Genomic DNA, 23,955 nt, shown 5'->3' with positions numbered 1-23,955 from the left:
CTTCCCCACAGGACAGAGTTAGACACCAGGGTCGTTTTTTAACGTGGAGAAAAGGAACAAAAATAAAAATTGTCTCAGTCGTGAAGGATTTCTCCTCCACTGACAGAGAACAAGAAATTGAAGTGCAGCATCTGAAGAACAGATACTACACTGTGATCTTATCCCGAAGGCCAAAAGTCGCTCCCCTTTCCCATCTCTCCCCTTTCTCATCTCTCCCTCTCTTCGCCATGTAGGGAAAACGTGATAGAAATTTACACAGGAAATAGGACACAGTAGTCCATAGGTATGGGCAAAAATAGCTAAATTTTGAAGTTAAATAAATTCATTGCAAAATTCCTTTTAGAGATAAATGATGAGTGGTGATTCCTTTGCAAAAAAAAAAAATAAATAAATAAAATTTTAACAGCAAATGTGTTCTAGCTAGTATTATTATGATCGTTACATGACATTTAATGCTTGAGTTATGCCCCTTGGCCATTGACCTATTAAGGTCGAAAATGGCCACGTGGCAATTTCACCGATAAAGTTTTTATATTATTTAATTAGAATTCATTATGGAGTATTATTTACTAATTTATTTATTGCGGACTATTATCCTTATACATTTTTTTATTTTTTTATTTGTTGTTTTTTTATTTTTTTATTTAGTTGTTTTTTTATTTTTTTATTTAGTTGTTTTTTTATTTTTTTATTTTTTTATTTGTTGTTTCCCGACGTTTCGCGCAACTATTCCTCTGGCCTTTGTCAGGTGAGAATTGTCTGAAGATAGAGGTTTCAATCCTACCTTAAGCCAGCCAGAGGATTACTTGGCCAAAAACGTGGTGAGATGACAACTATGGAAGGCAGTAATTGCTGAGAATGCAGTTAAGATATTCGGAGTTCCTATCTCGTCGACGAAGGCCAGAGGAATAGTTGGCCAAAACATCGTGAAACGGCAAAAAAAATTTAAAAAATAAAATAAAAAAAAATTAGTCTGCAATTGATAAAGTTTTTGTTTTTCTGGATGAATACGTGCATCATTTTTGCTTAGGTACGGGGCAAAAATTAACAAATAAGGATGGGGGGGGGGGCTAGTTTTGAAAGTTGATTTATCATAATCTTTTTGTAGGTTTCCGACAACTTTTTGATTGTATTTGAAAGATTAGAAACTAAAGTTAATTTCCAAAAGGAAAAAAAAATATTTGTACACGTGAAAAAAAAAAAAAAAAAGTTATGAATAATGTTTTCACGAACAGCTAACCAATTCAGCTAAATTTTGAAGTTAAATGAATTTATTGTAAAAATCCTTTTAAAAATAAATATTAATTTTCAGGGTCTTTCAAATATAATCAGTAAAGTAAAATAATAAAATATTAAATTAAAAAAAAAACAAAACAAAACTAAAAAATAGCTGAATTAGCCCAAAAACCGAGTGATTTTGCCACTTTCAAAACCACAACAAACTATACTTTTGTAAACACGGAATATACAGAGACCCAAAATCTGGGACAGTCGAAAAGCTGTCTGAGAATAACGTCATGTAATTAAAAGGAGGGATGTAATAAAAAGTAGAAATATTTTTTGCTATTATATTTTTTTTGTGTGAAAATATTAAATAATTAATGCTTAGTTTTCAAAGATAATCAGTAAAGTCCTAAAATATTGAATTAAATAAAAAAAAAAAAAAAAAAACTATTTTGCACAAAAAATAGCGGAATTAGACCCAAAATATATATATATTAGCTGGACGTCTGGCGTTGCCCGGTCGTACTTAAACATGATATTTTAATTCATGCATATTGCATAGGTATTATTATAGAATCAATCCCCTATTGCCATGTGTACTAATTTGTTGAAAATAAAATAAAATAAAAAATAATAATGATAATCTTGTTCATCATTAACTCACACAAACACAAAGTGACTTTTATATAATACTAGCGAGGGGTATCCGGCGTTGCCCGGGTGTTTGTAGGTGTGTGTGAAAAAAACCCGAAGAAAAACAGGTGCCTGTGAAAAAAAAAACCCGAAGCCTTGACAACGCGCAATTGGAAAATAGTAAAGTGTGAAAAAAAAAAGTTATGAATAATGTTTTCACGAACAGCTAACCAATTCAGCTAAATTTTGAAGTTAAATAAATTTATTGTAAAAATCCTATTAAAAATAAATATTCATTTTCAGGGTCTATTTCAAATATAATTAGTACAGTAAAATCCTAAGATATTGAATTAAATAAAAAAAAACACACCTTGTTTGTGCTAAAAAATAGCTGAATTAGCCCAAAAACGAGTGATTTTGCCACTTTCAAAACCACAACTATACTTTTGTAAACACGGAATATACGGAGACCCAAAATCTGGGACAGTCGAAAAGCTGTCTGAGAATGACGTCATGTAATTAAAAGGAGGGACGCTGGGTTTCTTTCCCCCCCCACCCCACCCAGACGTGCATCCATACATTTCTATTGTAAACGTTTGTATAATTTTGTCCATTTTTTAAGTTAATTATTTTTCTATGTTCCTGTTTTTAAATTAAATTTTTTTTTAATTATTGGCCAATATTACATAAAAATTATGTTACGCCCAAAGTTTCACATTCTCTCAAGTAAGGAAAATATTAAAATCGTACATATAAAAATAATGCTGAAAAAGTAGAAATATTTTTTGCTATTATAATTTTTGTGTGTGAAAATATTAAATAATTAATGCTTAATTCAATGATAATATCGGTAGTCCGAGAAATTCATTTTTCTTTGAGTTACATCTAATTCACTAATATGGACTTGTTCCTGTAAAAATTAAATAATTTTGTTTTTAATTGTTATATTTTAGGATGCTTCATTTTGATAAAAAAAAATAAATAAATAAATTCATTTAATTTTTTATTTACTACTGAAAACCATAACTTTAATAAATGTATTTTTTGTTTAAAAAAAATAATACATTTCCACTAATATTTAAATAATGATCATTATATTCCGCAATCATTATTAGATAAATACTGAAGATTTCGTTAAAATTGGGTGATTTCCTGATTTTTGATGATTTTTTTTAAGTAAGGGGGGGGGGTCAAAATGTTTATTCATTTTTGAGTATTGACATTCATTTTGCACGTACCTTTCTCTACCCTGCAACCTCTCTCCCACAGAAGAGACGTTGCGAGCCTATCCTTGTTTTATCCTTATTTCCATGGCAGGTGCTCGTCTGAACTCCAATCTCTGGTCCCCCCCCCCCTCGCCAATCTTTCACAAAATACACCCGTCTAGCTGAATCCACTGTGAAAAATTTCCCCCACTCTATATCTGTGCCTAAATCAAAACACGGATTCCATGAACAAAGCTTCTTTCTTAGAACTGCACGCCTGTGGAACTCTGTTCCGTCTGCCTGCTTCCCACCGGACTACAACTTGGATGTGTTCAAGTCCAACGTTAACAAATTCCTAATGAACCGCCCCCTTAAGTAAACACTTCATCAAATCTCTACACTAACGTAATGTACTTGCAATAACCCTTATCCCTAAGTGGCTTCCGGGCCTTGATAAGTGGTGATCACTGTGTAAAAAAAAAAAAAAACTAGTTTTGGTGTACTATTTTTTCTTTTAAGTACAAAATAAATCTTTCTTGCTATTTTATTTCTTTTACAAAGAGTTTTAAATAGTGTGGTGTAAGCATGGAATCATCAAAGTAACTTACGATGCGACCGACAGAGAAGGTCATAATTAAATTTTTCACTTTCAGGCCAACTTGAAACATTTTCTGTGGGAACAGTTGGATTTGCTTGATTTTCTGGATTTGTTCGAGTTTCCGTTTCTGCTGAATTTTCCAAATTTTCCAAATTTGCTGTTTTTAATGGATTTTCTGTATTTAGACTTTCATTATCTGAAAGAAAAAAGTTTTTAGAAAGAATTTATAAAAAAAAAATTATATCTCACATATGTAAAAAATTTTAACTTATAAAAAATTAATTAAAAAGTAAACAAAATTTTTTAAAAAAATAAAAATATGCAGCCAGAGAAAATAATGGGGGTGTTGTTCTTTTTAATGGCTTCCATTTTATAAAAAAAAAAAATTTATATTTCACATACGTAAAATTTTGTAACACCTATAAAAATAAATTAAAAAGTAAACAAAATTAAAAAAAAAATAAAAACATATGCAGTCAGAGAAAATAATGGGGATGTTGTTCTTTTTAATTGCTTCCATTTTATAAAAAAAAAAAAAAATTTATATTTCACATACGTAAAATTTTGTAACACCAATAAAAATAAATTAAAAAGTAAGCAAAATTTAGAAAAAAATAAAAATATGCAGCCAGAGAAAATAATGGGGGTGTTGTTCTTTTTAATTGCTTCCATTTTATAAAAAAAAAAAATTATATTTCACATATGTAAAATTTTGTAACACCTATAAAAATAAATTAAAAAGTAAACAAAATTTTGAAAAAATAAAAATATGCAGCCAGAGAAAATAATGGCGTTGTTGTTATTTTTAATTGCTTCCATTATTACAGCCATCATGATATCAGGTTAACAGACCAATCAAAAGGTGGACAGATTGTCTCATCGAGATGTCTATAAGCATCAAAAAGAACAGGCCTGTACGGTACCATCCACACCAGGTGTCTCAAACCTCATCAAACTGCACTCAATATGACAGGTGCTCTTTCGATGGTACATTGTCCCGTCATAAGTTGGTCTATTGATCGTCTTCACACATTGTGTTTCCATGGTGGGGTACTTCGCCTCTTGACCGAATCGTCGCCCATCCACTGTAGTCTCCGGGTTTATTAATCCCTCTACTGGTCCTTACAGCTCACTGCAAAATGAAGAGCCCTCACCACAAACAAACAGAACTCCGGTTTATAACAATAACAACTATTTAAGTTCATTACTTCATAACAGCTACTGTCTAAATTGAGGTGTCCTTAACCTCGTCGGATTCTACCCGATATGACAGGTGTTCTTTCGATCGTACATTGCCTCGTCACAAGTTGGCCTGTTGATCGTCTTTACCCACTGTTTTCATAATAGGGCGCTTTGCCTCTCGATCGAATCATCTTCTACCCTGTGTAGGTAGTATCCGGGTACATCAATCACTCCGCTGATCCTTGCGGCTTGCTGCAAAATGAAGAGTCCTCACCACAAACAAACAAAACTCCGGTTTATAACAATAACAAACTATTAATTTCATTACTTCATAACAGCTACTGTCTAAATTGAGGTGACTGACTATAGCAGTGAAACGATGTAAGACCAGACCAGTAAAGTCACAGATTTCCCATTAACACAGGCTAGTTAACATCATAACATCAGGCCCTGAGGGCCCCCAGGTCAGGATCGCTTTACCATCCCAGCGTTCAGTTTGCTGGCTACGACTAATTCTTTTAGAATTCCTTTTTCTGAATCCAACCCTTTTTCCTCACCTCTTTCTCGGAGAGTAGTTAAAAAATCCTTTCTCTCTTCCTCTCAGAGCCTCATCATGTCTCAACCACTAAACACCTCTCCCTCTCTTTCCATGGAGGGGGTGGTTAAAAACATCTTTCTCACTTCCTCTCAGAGCCTCCCCTTGTCTCAACAACTCCACACCTTTTCTCTCTTTTCTGGGAGGGGGATGGTTGCTCACACTGATATCTACTGGCAGTTTCCTGGGTTTCTTCACCCAGCATTGTGTGTGGCCCTTATCAGCAAATGCCCCTTCTAATACAACCATCTCTTCTGACATCTCGTCCCAAATTTTCTGTGTATGTTTATTTAGCAGTTTTGCATGGTGCTGAACTCAAATTTAAATATGTTATCAAAACGTGGATTCCATGAACAAAGCTTCTTTGTTAGAACTGCACGCCTGTGGAACTCTGTTCCGTCTGCCTGCTTCCCACCGGACTACAACTTAGATGTGTTCAAGTCCAACGTTAACAAATTCCTAATGAACCGTCCCCTTAAGTAAACACTTCATCAAATCTCCACACTAACGTAATTTTCTTCCAATAACCCTTATCCCTGAGTGGCTTCTGGGCCTTGATAAGTGGTGATCACTGTGTAAAAAAAAAAACCATCTCTTCTGACATCTCGGAGATAATTCCAATTCTGTCCCCATTTTTGAGACAATGTACCATCTGCTTTGCATGTAACAAGCCCATAATGACAGCTCAGCGGTTGGTCCTACTTTGCTAGCTAACTCTTTGCATTTCTCTGCACTCCTCTACTCCATCCCGTAATGCAATATGCACCTCGCTACATGCATTCATGACACCATAGTGTCACACGAAAAGGAAAACATAAACCTTAAAATGTAACAGACTAGCATAAAAGCTACTTCAAAACTTAAGCATGACATATTAATGAATAGAGAAAGACACTTATGTTGAGAGATTACACTTGATGTTGTATAATAAGGGGACAGGCTGTGAAGAAATCGGAGAGGCAAGCCAAGAACGTGATGTGAGGGTCACGTTTCAACCATGCCAACATGGAATGTTGGACACGAGCGTCACCTGAGCTAGTGACACACATAATTGTTTCAAGGCCAAACAAACAAAAGGAAATTGGCCTACGATTGAAAACAACTGTTGTGGATTATTGGGACAATTATGCTTTGAATTAATCAACAAATATTTTATGACCAGATCAGAATGCAGCTGACATTCGCAGCCGGGGCTAGAGAAACGTGACCGATACCAATATAAACAAAGATGTTTTGGTTTTACAAGAAGAGTAACGGCCGACGCGGTGAGAAACAAGTCTGTCCTCTGTCAACACCCCCGCCACGCCACCTATCTCTCTCAACGCCTCTCTCCTCGCTAGTGGAGTCAGTGACAACCGACACCAAAGTGTAAAGAAAGATTGTTTAAAATAAACTCGAATTCTTTCGTAAACAGTCGAGTCTTTTAGTTGTCATTCCAAATATACACTCATCGGTAAACTTGTCCGGCGACCATCTTGTCCACGCAGTTATATAGACTGAGTGCACACAACGCAACATTGAGACAAAATAAAACTGGTTAAAAAAACTGGTTTTAAAAAAATGGTAAAAACTGGTTTTAAAAAACTGGGTTAAAAAAACTGGTAAAAAAAACTGGTAAAAACCCCTGGTAAAAAAAAACTGGTTAAAAAAAACTGGTTAAAAAAAACTGGTAAAAAAAAAACTGGTAAAAAAAACTGGTTGTAAATGGAAAAAAAAAAATCTAACCTTCTTTCATGTTATCTTCTTTCTTCTTCACTTCTTCCAACTTCTCGGCCATGAGTCGCCGCCAACTTCGAAACGACAATTTCCCAACCCAATAGCATTCAGGTCTAGATAAAAAGGATTTTAAAAAAAAATTATATATTACAACGTACACATAACAAAACACACGGCTAACACAAAACTTGGTACTTGTACAGTTTAATCAAGACATTAAAAAAATGAAAATATAAAAAAAAAGGTTATATTGTACATATCCGTTATGGAATGAAGTTCTCTGAAAAAAAAATTTCACTTAATTTCATCAAGTAGTTTTTTTTTACAGCGAAAAAACAATTTGTTATGATAACAAGCAAAAGGTTCGATTTTTAGGAAGAAAAGCTAGTATTTAGAGATGGGGAGGGAGTTTCGGCGCTTTACATGGAGTTATCTCCCCATGGTGTTTCTAAAATTCAAACAAAAATTTACAAAAAGTCAAAGATGTCTGCCTTCAACATGCTCTCATAAAAGCATGTTTTTCCGCTGTCAAAAAAAACAAAAAAAAATACTCTATCAAATTAAGTGAAATTTTTTTTCGGAAATCTTCAATTCAAAATGGATATGTACAATATAACATTTTTTCGATATTTTCATTTTTTAATGTCTTGATTAAACTGCAAAAGTACCCAAAACTTACACCAGAAACAAAACATACACACAAAGCGTAGACCAGACACAAAGCGTACGCACAACACAAAAAAAAATGTATAACACAAGAAATATTGATTTATTTTTATTTCAGACTATTATTCTCATCTTTATTAGTTGTTTTCATCATTATTGGTTGTTGTTTTTCACAACGTTTTGGCCAACTATTCCTCTGGCCTTCGTCAGGTGGTAACTGCGACGGACAGGAACTTCGAATCTCCCAACTGCATTCTCAGCAATCATTGCCATCCGTAGTTGTTGTCGTCTCACCACATTTTTGGCCAAGTAAACCTCTGGCACGCTTTGGCTAGGATTGAAACAGCTATATTCAGACAATATCCGTTGGAACCATAGAGATTCAACGTCTCTATCAACTGCGCCAGGAAGGGCGATCAAGGTTGAATTCTCTGATCTTATAAATCCACGTTTATTTATTATTCGATCTTCCATAGTCGGGTCCGTACCGATTCTTAAATTGGAATTCATTTTTGAGATGAGCATTATATATATTAATTTTTTTTTATTTCGGACTATTATTCTCATCTTTATTAGACGTTGAATCTCTACAGTTCCAGATGAGAATTGTCTGAATATAGCGGTTTCAATCCTACCCAAAGCGTGGCAGAGGTTTACTTGGCCAAAACGTGGTGAGACGACAACAACTACGGATGGCAATGATTGCGGTTTTTATAATATTTATAAAAATCGACCCAATTTCAGCGACGCTTTCTTAGTTCAGTTGGTTAATTTTTTGCTTTTTTTTTTTACACGGTGGTCACCACTTATCAAGGGACGGAAGCCACTCAGGGTTAAGGGTTATTGCAAGTACAGTACATTAGTGTGGAGATTTATTGAAGTGTTTACTTAAGGGGGCAGTTCATTAGAAATTTGTTTAAGTTGGACTTGAAGACATCCAGGTTGTAGTCAGGTCAGAGGTATTTCCATCGTAGGGCTTGCAGTTCGTTGGGACAAAGGCTGAAGCTTAGATGACAGTTCAGGACCTATCAGGTTGGCGACTCTCTTTTGAACCTTGTCTAGAAGCGAGAGACTAGTAGCAGATGCGCCAACCTAAATATGACAACAATACTCCATACATGGGCGAATGGTGGCCTTATAGAGGTATAGGATACTTTTGGGCGTTAGTAGCTTTCTAGCATGGTAGAGAGAACCTACCTTCTTCGCAGTATTTTGGCTTTCGACTGTCCTCAGACATGTTGGTTGCTGTCTTAGAAAAGAAAGGATAAAGTTACTTGTTCCTTAGATATTTTCATATTCTTTGGACTTGGTCGCTGTGTGAAAAAATTGGTTGACAAAGGGGAGGCAACTCTAATAAAAGATCAGAGAATTATCTCCCTTCCATCGCCAAAATTTCAAGGGTGCGTATTTTTTGTTTTTCCTACAATTAGGTTCTTGAATGCTGTTAATTTCTACGCTTGAAAACCGTTACTTTTCTTTTTTTGTTTAGCATATGTGTTGCTTCTTTCAGTCGCCTTACTCTCTATCTTGCATCCCTGTCAATGCCTGATGACAGTCGAAGGCCACACTGACCGAAACGTTGCACAAATAACACTCAAGAGGAGAACAGAAGTCCAATCAATACAAGTTATATAAACACAAAATAATTTGAAAAATGTTTAGTAATAGTTTATAACTTCCCCCCTCCTCAAAAATTATATATATATATATATATATATATATATAGATATATATATACTTTAAAGGAGATTAGACTAATAGTCTGAAGAGCTAAGTGTATTTTAATGTAACAGTGAAATTACTAGTTTAATTAAAATTAAATAAAATTAAAATACAGGAAATGCTCGTTGTAATTTAGATATATAATAAGCTCGATAGTTAAATGTCCTAGAGCTAATTCAATATTAAGTAATGTGATTTACAATTTAAAAATTTAAAAAAAATTTTTTAAATTTAAAAATCAAATTTTAATTAAATTAAAAATCAGTTTCATAAGAAGGAACAACAACAAAGTCAATTATCTGTACGATCGTTTCGGAAATCGGTGCTTTTTATTTGTGGTATACATGAAGTTATGTAGAACAATTATATATAGTTTTTTTGGTAAGCACGGTCTCCTCATCAGCAAATTTAGGAGGATTTTTATTGAATTTAAAAGACATCATAAATAAACCTAGCATTAAAAGTAAGGCAGATGAATCTGAAAAAATTGAAATAAAAGGTTTGGATTTAAAATTTATAAGAAAATTAATATAGGTTAGAGATAGAAATGAGTAGAAAAAATATATATTTTTGAATTTACATAATAAATTTGATTTAAAAATATATAGAGATAGTTACCTTTTAGTTTTTTTGTTTTTTTTTTTTGTTTTTTTTTTTTGGAAATCAGGAACTGTGTTTAAAGTAGTCATTTAGATGTTTGCTATAGCTTTTTATTTTATTGAATGATGAATTTTAAAAGGGCGATGCTCGTGCAGTAAATTGTTTCCGTTAGCGTATTTTGATTTAAAGAGAATATTTATTTTGCAAGTTTTTAAGGGGAGATAATTGTCATGTGTTATTGACTTAATTTATTATTTATTTTACGGGTCTAAGGTAGGTAATTGGTCTAACTTAATTTATTAAAAAAAAAAAAAATTGTAATCTATTTTTACTAATGAGTAAATCAATATTTACCAAAAATGAAAAATACTATAATGAAGCCCTTAAAAACTCTGGATATAATTCACAAATTAAATTCATAAATGAAAATGATAGAAACATAAACTGCATTAAAAATAAACCTATTAAGAGCGTAATAACATATAATATGGCAATGTCTTCCCGTATACGAGTTAAGAAAAATAACCAAGAGACAAAAAAAGATAAAACCAAACTACAAATATTAGATAATAATACAAATAAACAGCAAACTAAAACCCGTAAACGTAAGAATAGACACAAGGAGATCCTATGGTTCAACCCCCCATATTCCAAAAACCTAGAAACAAACATAGCCAGAGAATTTTTTAAAATATTAGATAAGAATTTTAAAGCCCCCCATAGATATAATAAAATTTACAATAAGAACACAATTAAAGTCTCTTACTCTACTATGCCTAACCTTCATCAGAAAATAATTAGCTCTAATAATAAGAAAATTAATAAACGACAAAATACAACCATACAAATTACATCGGACTGTAACTGTAGAAGAAAAAATAAATGTCCCCTACAAGGCTCATGTAAAATTAAAAATGTTATCTATAGCTGCACAGTATCAAAAACTCCAAATCTACATGAACCTATTAACAGCCATAACTCAACTACCAGATTAAATAATAACACCAACTTAAATCAATCTACCGATCAATTACTAATCAACCCACCACATAATAATCCAACAATAGACCTAACGAAAAATAATCACAATAATCAAGAGGTAATATATATTGGTTCCACATCTGGCCTAATAAAACATAGAATTTCAACGCACAAACATTCTTTTAAAAATAACTCTCTATCAAACCAAACTACTCTATCCAACTATATTTGGCAACTAAAAAATAGCAATATTTCTTTCAACTTAAAATGGCAAATAATTGAGACTTGCAAATCATATAAACCAGGAGATAAATTTTGTACATTATGTACAAAAGAAACCCTAAAAATTTTAAAATATGAAGATATAAAAAGCACAACCAAACTAGTAAATTCAAGACACGAGCTTCTATCATGTAATCATAAACGTTGGTTTAAATTTAATAAATATAAACCACCTTAAATCATTAAAAATTACTCATTAGTAAAAATAGATTACAATTTTTTTTTTTTTTTTTTTAATAAATTAAGTTAGACCAATTACCTCCCTTAGACCCGTAAAATAAATAATGAATTATGCCAATAACACATGACAATTATCTCCCCTTAAAAACTTGCAAAATAAATATTCTCTCTATATATATTAACTGTAGCGTCTTTAAATCAAAATACGCTAACGGAAACAATTTACTGCACGAGCGTCGCCCTTTTAAAATTCATCATTCAATAAAATAAAAAGCTATAGCAAACATCTAAATGACTACTTTAAACACAGTTCCTGATTTCAAAAAAAAAAAAAAGAAAAACTAAAAGGTAACTATCTCTATATATTTTTAAATCAAATTTATTATGTAAATTCAAAAATATATATTTTTTCTACTCATTTCTATCTCTAACCTATATTAATTTTCTTATAAATTTTAAATCCAAACCTTTTATTTCAATTTTTTCAGATTCATCTGCCTTACTTTTAATGCTAGGTTTATTTATGGTGTCTTTTAAATTCAATAAAAATCCTCCTAAATTTGCTGATGAGGAGACCGTGCTTACAAAAAAACTATATATAATTGTTCTACATAACTTCATGTATACCACAAATAAAAAACACCGATTTCCGAAACGATCGTACAGATAATTGACTTTGTTGTTGTTCCTTCTTATGAAACTGATTTTTAATTTAATTAAAATTTGATTTTTAAATTTAAAAAATTTTTTTTAAATTTTTAAATTGTAAATCACATTACTTAATATATATATATATATATATATATATATATATATATATATTTTCATACTGTACATACCCCAAAATATCATATTCCAAAACAATCATGTTAATTGGGCTCTTTACTACACCACCTAAACACGCGGGCAACACCAGGCACCCCTTCTAGTTATTTTAAATTGTACACAGGTACTTACTGCTATTTTCATTTATTTATTTATTTTTTTTTGGTGAGGGTTGCTCGATAGCCTTAGTAAACCACTACTCTCCACTCAGAAAATGCCAGGTACCTATCTATATATATAAAAGCGAAAATGTGTGTGTGTGTGTGTGTATGTATGTTTGTATGTCTCGCAAAATCTTTCGACAGAGGTGACGGATTTTCACGAGATCGGTATCATTTTAAAGCTTGACATCTTGGACGACAAATATCGAAAAATTGGCCAAAAATATTAATTCCTTCACCTTAAACTGAACCCTTTTCTACAAAGAGGGGTGGCAAAAAAATCGTTCCTTCATTTTCTCTCTTGTTACTAGGACAATGACGTCATGTTTGACCTAGAAAATGCTGATGTTAGTTTAAACCACCTGCAAGTGTTTTTAAAGGTTTAATTTTATCCGTTCTCAGTTGTATGTCTCTTTGGGGTAGGAGTAACGTATCAGACATTTTTTTCGCCTTAGCCTCGATGCTTTGGGGTTCAATCCTACCTTCCTACCCAAACTTTTTTTTCCTCTTTTACACCTCCAAACACCCAAGCAACGTTTTTTTTACTTCGCTTATTCTTTAGTTTACCCGCGCTACACACACACACCTCCAAACACATGGTCATCAGTTGTCATCTTAAGACTGCAGGTTGAAACAGGGTTATTTATGCCATTTTTTTTCTGCTTTTCGACGTTCTTTTTTTTTTTTAAACGTTTGTTCACTGTTTTGTTTTGGGTTTTCCAATTTTTTTAACATTGCGTTTTTTTTTTTATAATATTTAAACAGGGTTACCCTCCTCCCCACTAACCCTAGCCTCCAAACACCAGGGTAATGTCAGGTTACCGCTCCACCCGCAAGTGCTAGTTAAAAAGAAAAATCCAAGAATATTAACATGGCTTCGGCCTTCACTTATTAAAAAACAAGTAGCACAAAAATCATTATATAAAAAAATAAGAAATAAGAAAAAAAAAAGAAAAAAAAAATCACCCAACCAAATGATTATAAAAAATAAATAAAACAAAACACTAATAAAAAACGACCCAACCAAATGATTATAAAAATAAATAGAACAAAACACTAATAAAAAAAATCACCGAACCAAATGATTATAAAAAATAAGAAATAAACAAAACACTAATAAAAAAAATAACCCAACCAAATGATTATAAAAAAGTAAGAATTAATAAAACAAAACACGAATAGAAAAAAAATCACCGAGCAAAATGATTATAAAAATAATAATGAAACAAAACACTAATAAAAAAAATCACCCAACCATATGATTATAAAAAATAAGAAATAATACAACTAAACACTAATAAAAAAAAATCACCCAACCAAATGATTATAAAAAAGAAAACAAAACACTAATAAAAAAAATCACCCAACCAAATGATTATAAAATAATAAAACAAAACACTAATAAAAAATCACTTAATTTACTATAAAAAAATAAGAAATAATAAAACTAAACACTAATAAAAATAAATCTCCCAACCAAATGATTATAAAAATAAGAAATAATAAAACAAAAAACTAATAAAAATAAATCACCCAAACAAATGATTATAAAAATAGGAAATAATAAAACAAAAAACTAATAAAAATATCACCCATTTACTATAAAAAATAAGAAATAATACAACTAAACACTAATAAAACAAAATTCATCCAACCAAATGATTATAAAAAAGAAATAAAACACTAATAAAAAAAAAATCACCCAACCAAATGATTACAAAAAAAATAAAAAAATAAAAAACACTAATAAAAAACGACCCAACCAAATGATTATAAAAATAAATAGAACAAAACACTAATAAAAAAATCACCGAACTAAATGATTATAAAAAATAAGAAATAATAAAACAAAACACTAATAAAAAAATAACCCAACCAAATGATTATAAAAAAGTAAGAATTAATAAAACAAAACACGAATAGAAAAAAATCACCCAACCAAATGATTATAATAAATAATAATAAAACAAAACACTAATAAAAAAAATCACCCAACCATATGATTATAAAAAATAAGAAATAATACAACTAAACACTAATAAAAAAAAATCACCCAACCAAATGATTATAAAAAAGAAAACAAAACACTAATAAAAAAAATCACCCAACCAAATGATTATAAAATAATAAAACAAAACACTAATAAAAAATCACTTAATTTACTATAAAAAAATAAGAAATAATAAAACTAAACACTAATAAAAATAAATCTCCCAACCAAATGATTATAAAAATAAGAAATAATAAAACAAAAAACTAATAAAAATAAATCACCCAAACAAATGATTATAAAAATAGGAAATAATAAAACAAAAAACTAATAAAAATATCACCCAATTTACTATAAAAAATAAGAAATAATACAACTAAACACTAATAAAACAAAATTCATCCAACCAAATGATTATAAAAAAGAAATAAAACACTAATAAAAAAAAAATCACCCAACCAAATGATTACAAAAAAAATAAAAAAATAAAAAACACTAATAAAAAACGACCCAACCAAATGATTATAAAAATAAATAGAACAAAACACTAATAAAAAAATCACCGAACTAAATGATTATAAAAAATAAGAAATAATAAAACAAAACACTAATAAAAAAATAACCCAACCAAATGATTATAAAAAAGTAAGAATTAATAAAACAAAACACGAATAGAAAAAAATCACCCAACCAAATGATTATAATAAATAATAATAAAACAAAACACTAATAAAAAAAATCACCCAACCATATGATTATAAAAAATAAGAAATAATACAACTAAACACTAATAAAAAAAAAAATCACCCAACCAAATGATTATAAAAAAGAAAACAAAACACTAATAAAAAAAATCACCCAACCAAATGATAATAAAATAAGAATAAAACAAAACACTAATAAAAAATAAATCTCCCAACCAAATGATTATAATAAAATAAGAAATAATAAAACAAAAAACTAATAAAAATAAATCACCCAATTTACTATAAAAAATAAGAAATAATAAAACAAAACACTAATAAAAAATCACCCAATTTACTATAAAAAAATAAGAAATAATAAAACTAAACACTAATAAAAAAAAGAATTCATCCAACCAAATGATTATAAAAAAGAAATAAAACACTAATAAAAAATAAATCTCCCAACATATTATAATAAAATAAGAAATAATAAAACAAAACACTAATAAGAAAAATCACCCAACAAAATGATTATAAAAAAATAAGAAATGATAAAACAAAACACTAATAAAAATAAATCACTCAAACAAATGATTATAAAACAAAACACTAATAAAAAAAATCACCCAACCATATGATTATAAAAATAATAATAAAAGTAAACACTAATAAAAAAAATCACCCAATTTACTATAAAAAAATAAGAAATAATAAAACTAAACACTAATAAAAAAAAATTCACCCAACAAAATGATTATAAAAAGAAAACAAAACACTAATAAAAAAAATCACCCAAAAAAATTATTATAAACAAATAATAAAAAACACTAATGAAACAATCACCCAACCAAATGATTATAAAATATAAGAAATAATAAAACACTTATAAAAAAAATCACCCAACCAAATGATTTAAAAATAACAAAAGAAAACGCTAATAAAAAAAATCACCCACATAAATGATTATAAAAAATAAGAAATAAACCAAAACACTAAAAAAAAAATCACCCAACCAAATGATTATAAAAATAAATAATAAAACTAAACACTAATAAAAAAAATCACCCAATTGATTATAAAAATATAAGAAATAACAAAACACTAATAAAAAAAAAATCACCCAACAAAATGATTATAAAAAATAAATAAAACAAAACGCTAATAAAAAATCACCCAACAAAATGATTATAAAAGTAAGAAATAAAACAAAACATTAATAAAAAAAATCACCCAACCAAATGATTATAAAAAATAAGAAATAAAACAAAACACCTTTTAATAAAAATTCCAACCAAATGATTATAAAAAATAAGAAATAAAACAAAACACCTTTTAATAAAAATTCCAACCAAATGATTATAAAAAAATAAGAAATAAAACAAAACACTAATAAAAAAAAATCACCCAACTAAATGATTATAAAAATAAGAAATAAACCAAAACACTAAAAAAAAAAAATCACCCAACCAAATGATTATAAAAAATAAATAATAAAACTAAACACTAATAAAAAAATCACCTAATTGATTATAAAAATATAAGAAATAACAAAACACTAATAAAAAAAAAAATCACCCAACCAAATGAAGTTTTGTGCATTTTTGAATTCGATACTAAAACTTCAATTTTTTTTAATATTTTGAATAAAAAAAAAAGATTTTGTAAATAAAAAAATACAACTTACGTGTTATGACTGAACTTCATGAGATTTGCAATGGATTTCATGTCTTTTTCCATTTTCTGTTTGATCCGCATCATATGACATTGTTGACGGACACATTCTGTACACAAACTCTTGTTGCTGACAAAAGAAAACATTAAACAATCAATACAACTCAAACAGCGTGGAACGATAAAATTGTCACCTTAGTAAAGACGACATGATTCCATTTCCATTCGATGAAAACCAATTTTCTTTCTTTTTTTTGCATACCATCTTTTTTTTTGAAGACCATGCAGCTGGCCAGTTGTGTACAAATCCCAAAAGCTTAGGAGCCTTCTAACATTTAACGAGCACGATTGCAGATGTGCCGCTGTACAACTCACCGATCCATGTCATGACAACAGGACCATTGCCAGCACCCTCAAAATGCAATGCTGGATTGCCACGAATAACAGATATGCCAATGGTGATGAAAACAAAGTTTCCGGCCACGGTTATGGTTTTTGGTGTGGTTTCAAGTGAGGGCCACATCATGCCACCTCACAAATTCGAAGATGGCTTGAAAGTCAACACCAAAGTGTACCTGGGTGTGGTGATAACGTATCAATATTAAAGGGTGGAACGATAGAAAAGACGACAGGATTCCATTTCCATTTGCTGAAAACCGCTTTTCTTTTTCATGTTGCAGACAATCTACTAGTTGGCCAGTTTGTACAAATCCCAAGAGCAATAGGAGCCTTTTATCATGTCTGAAAGTGACATAATGTTCAACAAGCGAAGTACGTCCAAGGATGGAATACTGTTGCCATATCTGGGCAGAAGCTGCTAAAAACAGCCTATCCTGCCTTGACAGAGTACAAAATAGACTTCGTGGCTTAGTAGGGGATGCCCTTTTCTCTACCCTGCAACCTCTCTCCCACAGAAGAGACGTTACGAGCCTATCCTTGTTTTATCGTTATTTCCATGGCAGGTGCTCGTCTGAACTCCAATCTCTGGTCCCCCCTCGCCAATCTTTCACAAAAAACACCCGTCTAGCTGAATCCACTATGAAAAATTTCCCCCACTCTATATCTGTGCCTAAATCAAAACGCGGATTCCATGAACAAAGCTTCTTTCTTAGAACTGCACGCCTGTGGAACTCTGTTCCGTCTGCCTGCTTCCCTCCGGACTACAACTTGGATGTCTTCAAGTCCAATGTTAACAAATTCCTAATGAAATGCCCCCTTAATTAAACACTTCATCAAATCTCCACACTAACGTAATGTACTTGCAATAACCCTTATCCCCGAGTGGCTTCCGGGCCTTGATAAGTGGTGATTACTATGTAAAAAAAAGATGCAACACTGTACACACTGATGCTCTCTACCGATCCAAGTTATGACAACAGGACCATTGCCAGCACCCTGAAAATGCATCACTGAATTGCCACGAATAACAGAGACATGCCCAGGGTGATGAAAACAAAGTTTTAGGCCACGCCACGGTTATGGTTTTTGGTGTGGGTTCAAGTATTATTAAAGGGTGGAACAATAAAATTGTCGCCATAGAAAAGAGGACATGATTCCATTTCCATTCGATGAAAACCAGTTTTCTTATTTTGTTAGAAACCATCTACTAATTGGCCAGTTGTGTACAAATCCCAAGAGCAATAGGAATCATGCCATCTTTTTGACAATTTTATCATTTCACCTTTTTTAAGAATTTAAGATGAAAACGTTTTAGCACACAGAAATATATATATATACACCGGGTGACCCAAAATATAACAAAAGCTAAATGGAGGCCATCTAGAACATATGCTGTAGAATGGAGAAAAAAGGCCAAAGACCCTAGTGTTTTGATGTGATGTTTTGAATATAATAAACTAGTTATGACCAAAGTTTCGTTTAGACAAAACACTAAGAAACGAGGCTTAATTAGAGTCGGGGCCCGTTTTTTCTGGGTCACGAAACACACACACACACACACATAGTGTGTCAGGTCATGTCATATGCTACTGGTACCATGTAACCTAGTACTACCTGCCTCATGGTCGGATCACCAGCGACTAAACTGGTTCCCCCACCAAACTTGTTTGGTGAGGAGGGTGGCTAGTCTCCCTGAAGGATTAAAAACAAGACCTTCCAAAGGGCAAATGAACCCTTTTTCGGGGTCAACGGCCAACTAGCACCGTGTGTGTTTGTGTGTATGCATGTGTGTGTTGGGGTGTAGAGGGCTCCCGTAAGCTGTGGTGAAGGCAACCTTTCTAGGAGAAGCAAATCTATGATTTAAAAAAGCTGGTCTGCAGTTTAACTTGTTGCTGGCTATCTTGCTCTTGCTTGTTGCTGGATCTCAACATTTTGAACCGAGAGAGAGACTTAGCTGTCGTACAAAGCTAAGACTCTGTAACATCATCTGTGTATAGATACTCTCTCGGGCATTAAAATGGTCCCGTGGTGATGAAAGTCATTTTTGGGCTCATGGACTTTTAAGTGTCTGAGGGAGTGGCACTCATCTGACAAGATGTTGCAATTATCATGTATATATATATGTGTGTGTGTGTATAAAAAGTCTCCAATCTTTCACGAAAAACACCCAACTAGCTGAAACCACTGTCAATAATTTTCCCCACTCTTTATCCGTGCCTAAATTAAAACGTAGATTCCATAAACAAAGCTTCTTTCTTAGAACTGCACGGCTGTGGAACTCTCTGCCGCTTGCCTGTTTCCCCCACGAATTCAACTTGGATGTCTTCAAGTCCAACACAAACAAATTCCTGATGAACCGCCCCCTTAAGTAATGACACTTTATCAAATCCCCAATACTTACTATTACTACGATACTATCTCAGTGATTACTGTACACACAATAACCCTTATCCCCGAGTGGCTCCTGGGCCTTGATAAGTGATGACCCCCATGTAAAAAAAAAAAAAAAAAAAAAAGTACACTTGATGGAGGTTGGAAGTTATATCAGAGTGCCACATCTCCAACTTAGAATACAAAAGAGAGTCTAAAAATCTAGTAATGTTAAAAAACAAAAAATGTACACCCTTAAAATTTTGGCGATGGAAGGGTTGGTTGGTTGTTTTTGTTTTACGGCATATCAACCCTTTTCAGATTATTTAATGCCGAGTCCAGTGATTTTGAAGAAAAGTATATATTCGTTTTTTTCAAGTCAGTTTCTATTTAACACATAGTTGGGACCCTAACAGGTACTACAACTCCGGGTCAGAGTGGACCTGGGAACAATGGCAATTAAAGGGTGGCTCCACACTCCCCAAAGCCTGCAAGCTGGGTCCTCACCATCGGATATAGTTTAAGGTCTTATCCAGGACCAGCAATGAAAGGGAGATAACCCCCTGTCGATCCTTATTAGAGATGCCTCCCTTTTGTCAACCTGCACTATCGGCCAAACTCAACCCTGTGCCTATTTTACAAGCACTTTAACGGAATGTGATTTAATAAACTTATAGCACTTACGTACTTACTTGACGTACATACTCTCGACTAACCCAACCAGCAACAAAAACAACCTATCCTGCCTTGACAGAGTACAAAATAGACTTCGTGGCTTGGTGGGTGATGCCCTTTTCTCTACCCTGCAACCTCTCTCCCACAGAAGAGACGTAGCGAGCCTGTCTTTGTTCTATCGTTATTTCCATGGCAAGTGCTCGTTTGAGCTCCATTCTCTGGTCCCCCCCTCGGCAATCTTTTTCAAAAAACACCTGACGAGCTGAAACCACCGTCAATAATTTTCCCCACTCCTTATCTGTGCCTAAATCAAAACATAGATTCCATGAACAAAGCTTCTTTCTTAGAACTGCACGCCAGTGGAACTCTGTTCCGCTTACCTGTTTCCCTCCCGACTTCAACCTGGATGTCTTCAAGTCCAACACAAACAAATTCCTGATGAACCGCCCTCCCCAAGTAATGACACTTTATCAATTCTCCAATACTATTGCTACACTATCCCATTGATTACTATACACACAATAACCCTTATCCCCGAGTGGCCATTAGGCCTTGATAAGTGGTGAACTCCATGTAAAAAAAAAAAAAATTTTTTTAAATTCTAGGGAAGAAGCTATTATTATAGAGTTGAGCAGTGATATGTTTATTCACATTATATTTAAACTAAAGTCTAGCAATCTAAGTATGTAAAAAAAAAAATCCTGTTGAGATCTGTAGAAGCTGGATAGCCTTCTATAATAGCTTCCTCCCTTAGATTGGTAAACTTTAGTTTAAATGTAATGTGAATAAACATATTACTGCTCAACTCTATAATAATAGCTTCTTCCCTAGAACAGCTAGACTTTGGAATACCATCCCTGTTTCCTGCTTCACTGACTGTACTAATCTGCAGAAGTTTAAATGTAATGTGAATAAACATATCACTGCTCAACTCCCCACAGTCCCTTGTTAGACATAATTCCAATAACCTCTTACATCCAATATGCCTTATTAGAAGTTTAAAAAAAAAAAAAAGCCAAGCATGCAAGGTCCCCCTTCACGAGTAAAAAATTTTCTTTCACCATGACGAATGTTTATGTAAAAAAAATTTTTTATGCAAGGCATAGTTATTGAGAAAAGTGTGAATCAACGAATAATTTAGGGGTAATTTTACCCATATAATGGCCCCTATGGGAACAACCAGAGCTATCCAGGAAAATACGTTATGACAAAAATTTACTTTCACCATGATTAATGTTTGTGCAAAATTTTTTTAAAATCCGAAACGTGGTTATTGAGAAAAGTGTGAACAAACAAACGGACAAACAATTTGGGGGCAATTTTACCCCTGTAATGTTCCCACCCTCCAGGAAGGGGGGGGGGCAACCAGAGTTATCTTGGAAAATCCATTCTGGCAAAAATTTACTTTTACCATGACTAATGTTTGTGCAAAGTTTCCAAAAAGTTCAAGGTGTGGTTATTGAGAAAAGAGCAAATAAACAAACAATCCCTCCTTTGTCAAGCCCCCCCCCCCCCTGCAAAAAAAAAAAAAAAGATTCCTGCAAATATTTAAATATACTGTAAACAGCCATCGCTGCTCAACTCCCCACAGTCCCTTGCTAGACATGATTCCAAATAGTAGCCTCTTATATCCACTATGCCTTATTAGAGGTTAAAAAAAAAAAAAGGTGAGCGAGAAAAAGAAAAAGAAAAAAACAGGTGGCAAAGATCAGTAGGCACTTACCCAAGTAACCGAGGGCCACCCATGAATTTTGCAAAAAGCGTTGCAGCCTACAAAAAAAAAAAAAATAACAAACATTAAAACATATTTTGGAACTTTTTAAGACACATTTAAATAAACATATTTACTTGTGTAATGCCAACAGCATATTCTTTTCATTGTTTTGACTCTCGAGTGTATATCCGACACAGGTGCAGTCAATCAACCGAGAACCACATCACTTTATAAATCAGATACTTGAGAATCAAAACAATGAAAAGAATATGCTGTTGTCACAGACCTAGCAATGAATAACCTCTTGCTTTTAGTCAATGTGTCACACACCAAGTCAACAATGCGTGTTTTAAATCTAATATATAAAAGTCTGTCTGTCTGCCTACCTCCATATTTTTCAACTCTATCTCTACCAAAACAAAAAGTTGCAGAGCAGCGCTAGGGGCTTCAAGTCCATCATTTGCCCCCACCCCCAGCCCATTTAGGCACGAAAGTCCCCAAGGCCTTAACACATTTAAATTTGAGTTTGGCACCATGCAAAACTGCTAAATAGACATACACAGGAAATTTTGGACAAATATGGTAAAATAGTCCCAAAAATGAAGTGTTATTATTAGCTCCAAAAAAGCCCCTGGGACACACCCAAGAGTTATCGCGAAGTATAGACAAACAAAATTATATAGAAATCAGTTAGTTACAACTTTTCAATTAAAAAAAATTTTTATTTTATATATATATATATATATATATATATATATATATATATATATATATATATATATACAGGGTGTCCGTAAAGTTACTATACAGTAAACATTAACTATTAATACAAATATAATACAATAAAACAATAAGACTGTATAGTAACTTTACGGACACCCTGTATATATATATATATATATATATATACTAGCAAAAGTACCTGTCGTTGACTGGTTTCAAAAACAGCCTACAGAAAATGGACTCTGATTTATGAAAGTATGATAGGTTATGAAAAGGTAGGGTTGTAAAGAGATAGCTTCGAATTCGGGGGTATCAAAACCAAAGCAAAATATGATGAAAGTAAAAATAAAATAGATAAACCACATAATTTATTATACCATACCTGTTCACACTGAAACACTTATCACAATATTCTGTGGATCTATATTAAAAAAAAACTTGTTAAACTTTGTGACATATTTTCATTCTATGGAGGTCAGGCGCGAACGAACACCCCATAATTTTATTATACCATATTTCTTCAAACTGAAACATAATTATCAAAGTATACTTACGCAGATAGATATGAAAAGTCTTTATTAAAGTTTGTACCTATTTCCATTCTATGGAGGCCAGGTGCGAACGCAGATCCCACAATTTTATTATACCATCCCTATTTAAGTTAAAACATACTTATCAAAGTATTCTTATTGAAGTTTAATTATCAAAGTATTATTATGTACATCTATATCAAAAACACTTGTAAACGTTTGGTTTTTTTCAGTTTTAAATTTTTTATTTGCATACTGTGTTGACCAGACGCGAACGCAGACCCCACAATTTTAATGAACCGAACCACCGTTCTGCCAGATCAAACATACCCACTCCTGTGTCTCGATACATCTTCGATCATTATATGTAATCAATTTTTTAAAATAGTCAACCATATAGGAGCCTATTCGTTACCAGACACACACACAGACAGACATTCAGCTTTATATTATAGAGATATGGATATTTATATTAGGTTGGTGCAAAAATAATGTCATTTTTTATGTTCAACTTCAAAAGATCATAACTCCTTTCATAATAAACTTTATTAATCGAAATAAGAACCATTAGAATTGACACATTTTTGCGAACGAGAAACAAGTTTATTTATTCCATTAGAATAGAAA

The 23,955-nt window shown here is 32.1% G+C and overlaps 1 protein-coding gene across 2 annotated transcripts in view; it reads right to left on the bottom strand.

Moving 5' to 3' along the window:
• LOC145271211 (ubiquitin carboxyl-terminal hydrolase 48-like) overlaps window positions 1–23,955 on the bottom strand; it is a 203,116-nt gene that overhangs the window by 69,000 nt on the left and 110,161 nt on the right. For both annotated transcript variants that reach the window (XM_080126775.1, XM_080126774.1), the window contains exons 18-21: window positions 22,085–22,131; window positions 16,931–17,047; window positions 7,163–7,266; window positions 3,671–3,856 (exon numbers count right to left, since the gene is read on the bottom strand). In XM_080126775.1, the coding sequence (XP_079982901.1) occupies window positions 3,671–3,856; window positions 7,163–7,266; window positions 16,931–17,047; window positions 22,085–22,131 (454 nt within the window). The remainder of the gene's footprint in view (window positions 1–3,670; window positions 3,857–7,162; window positions 7,267–16,930; window positions 17,048–22,084; window positions 22,132–23,955) is intronic.

The sequence above is a fragment of the Euprymna scolopes genome, chromosome 46 (genome assembly GCF_053919585.1).
Source record: "Euprymna scolopes isolate OS-2025 chromosome 46, ASM5391958v1, whole genome shotgun sequence".
Taxonomy (NCBI): Eukaryota; Metazoa; Mollusca; class Cephalopoda; order Sepiida; family Sepiolidae; genus Euprymna; species Euprymna scolopes.
Note: the sequence above shows the minus strand (reverse complement) of the source record. Positions and strands in the feature narration are given on the sequence as shown.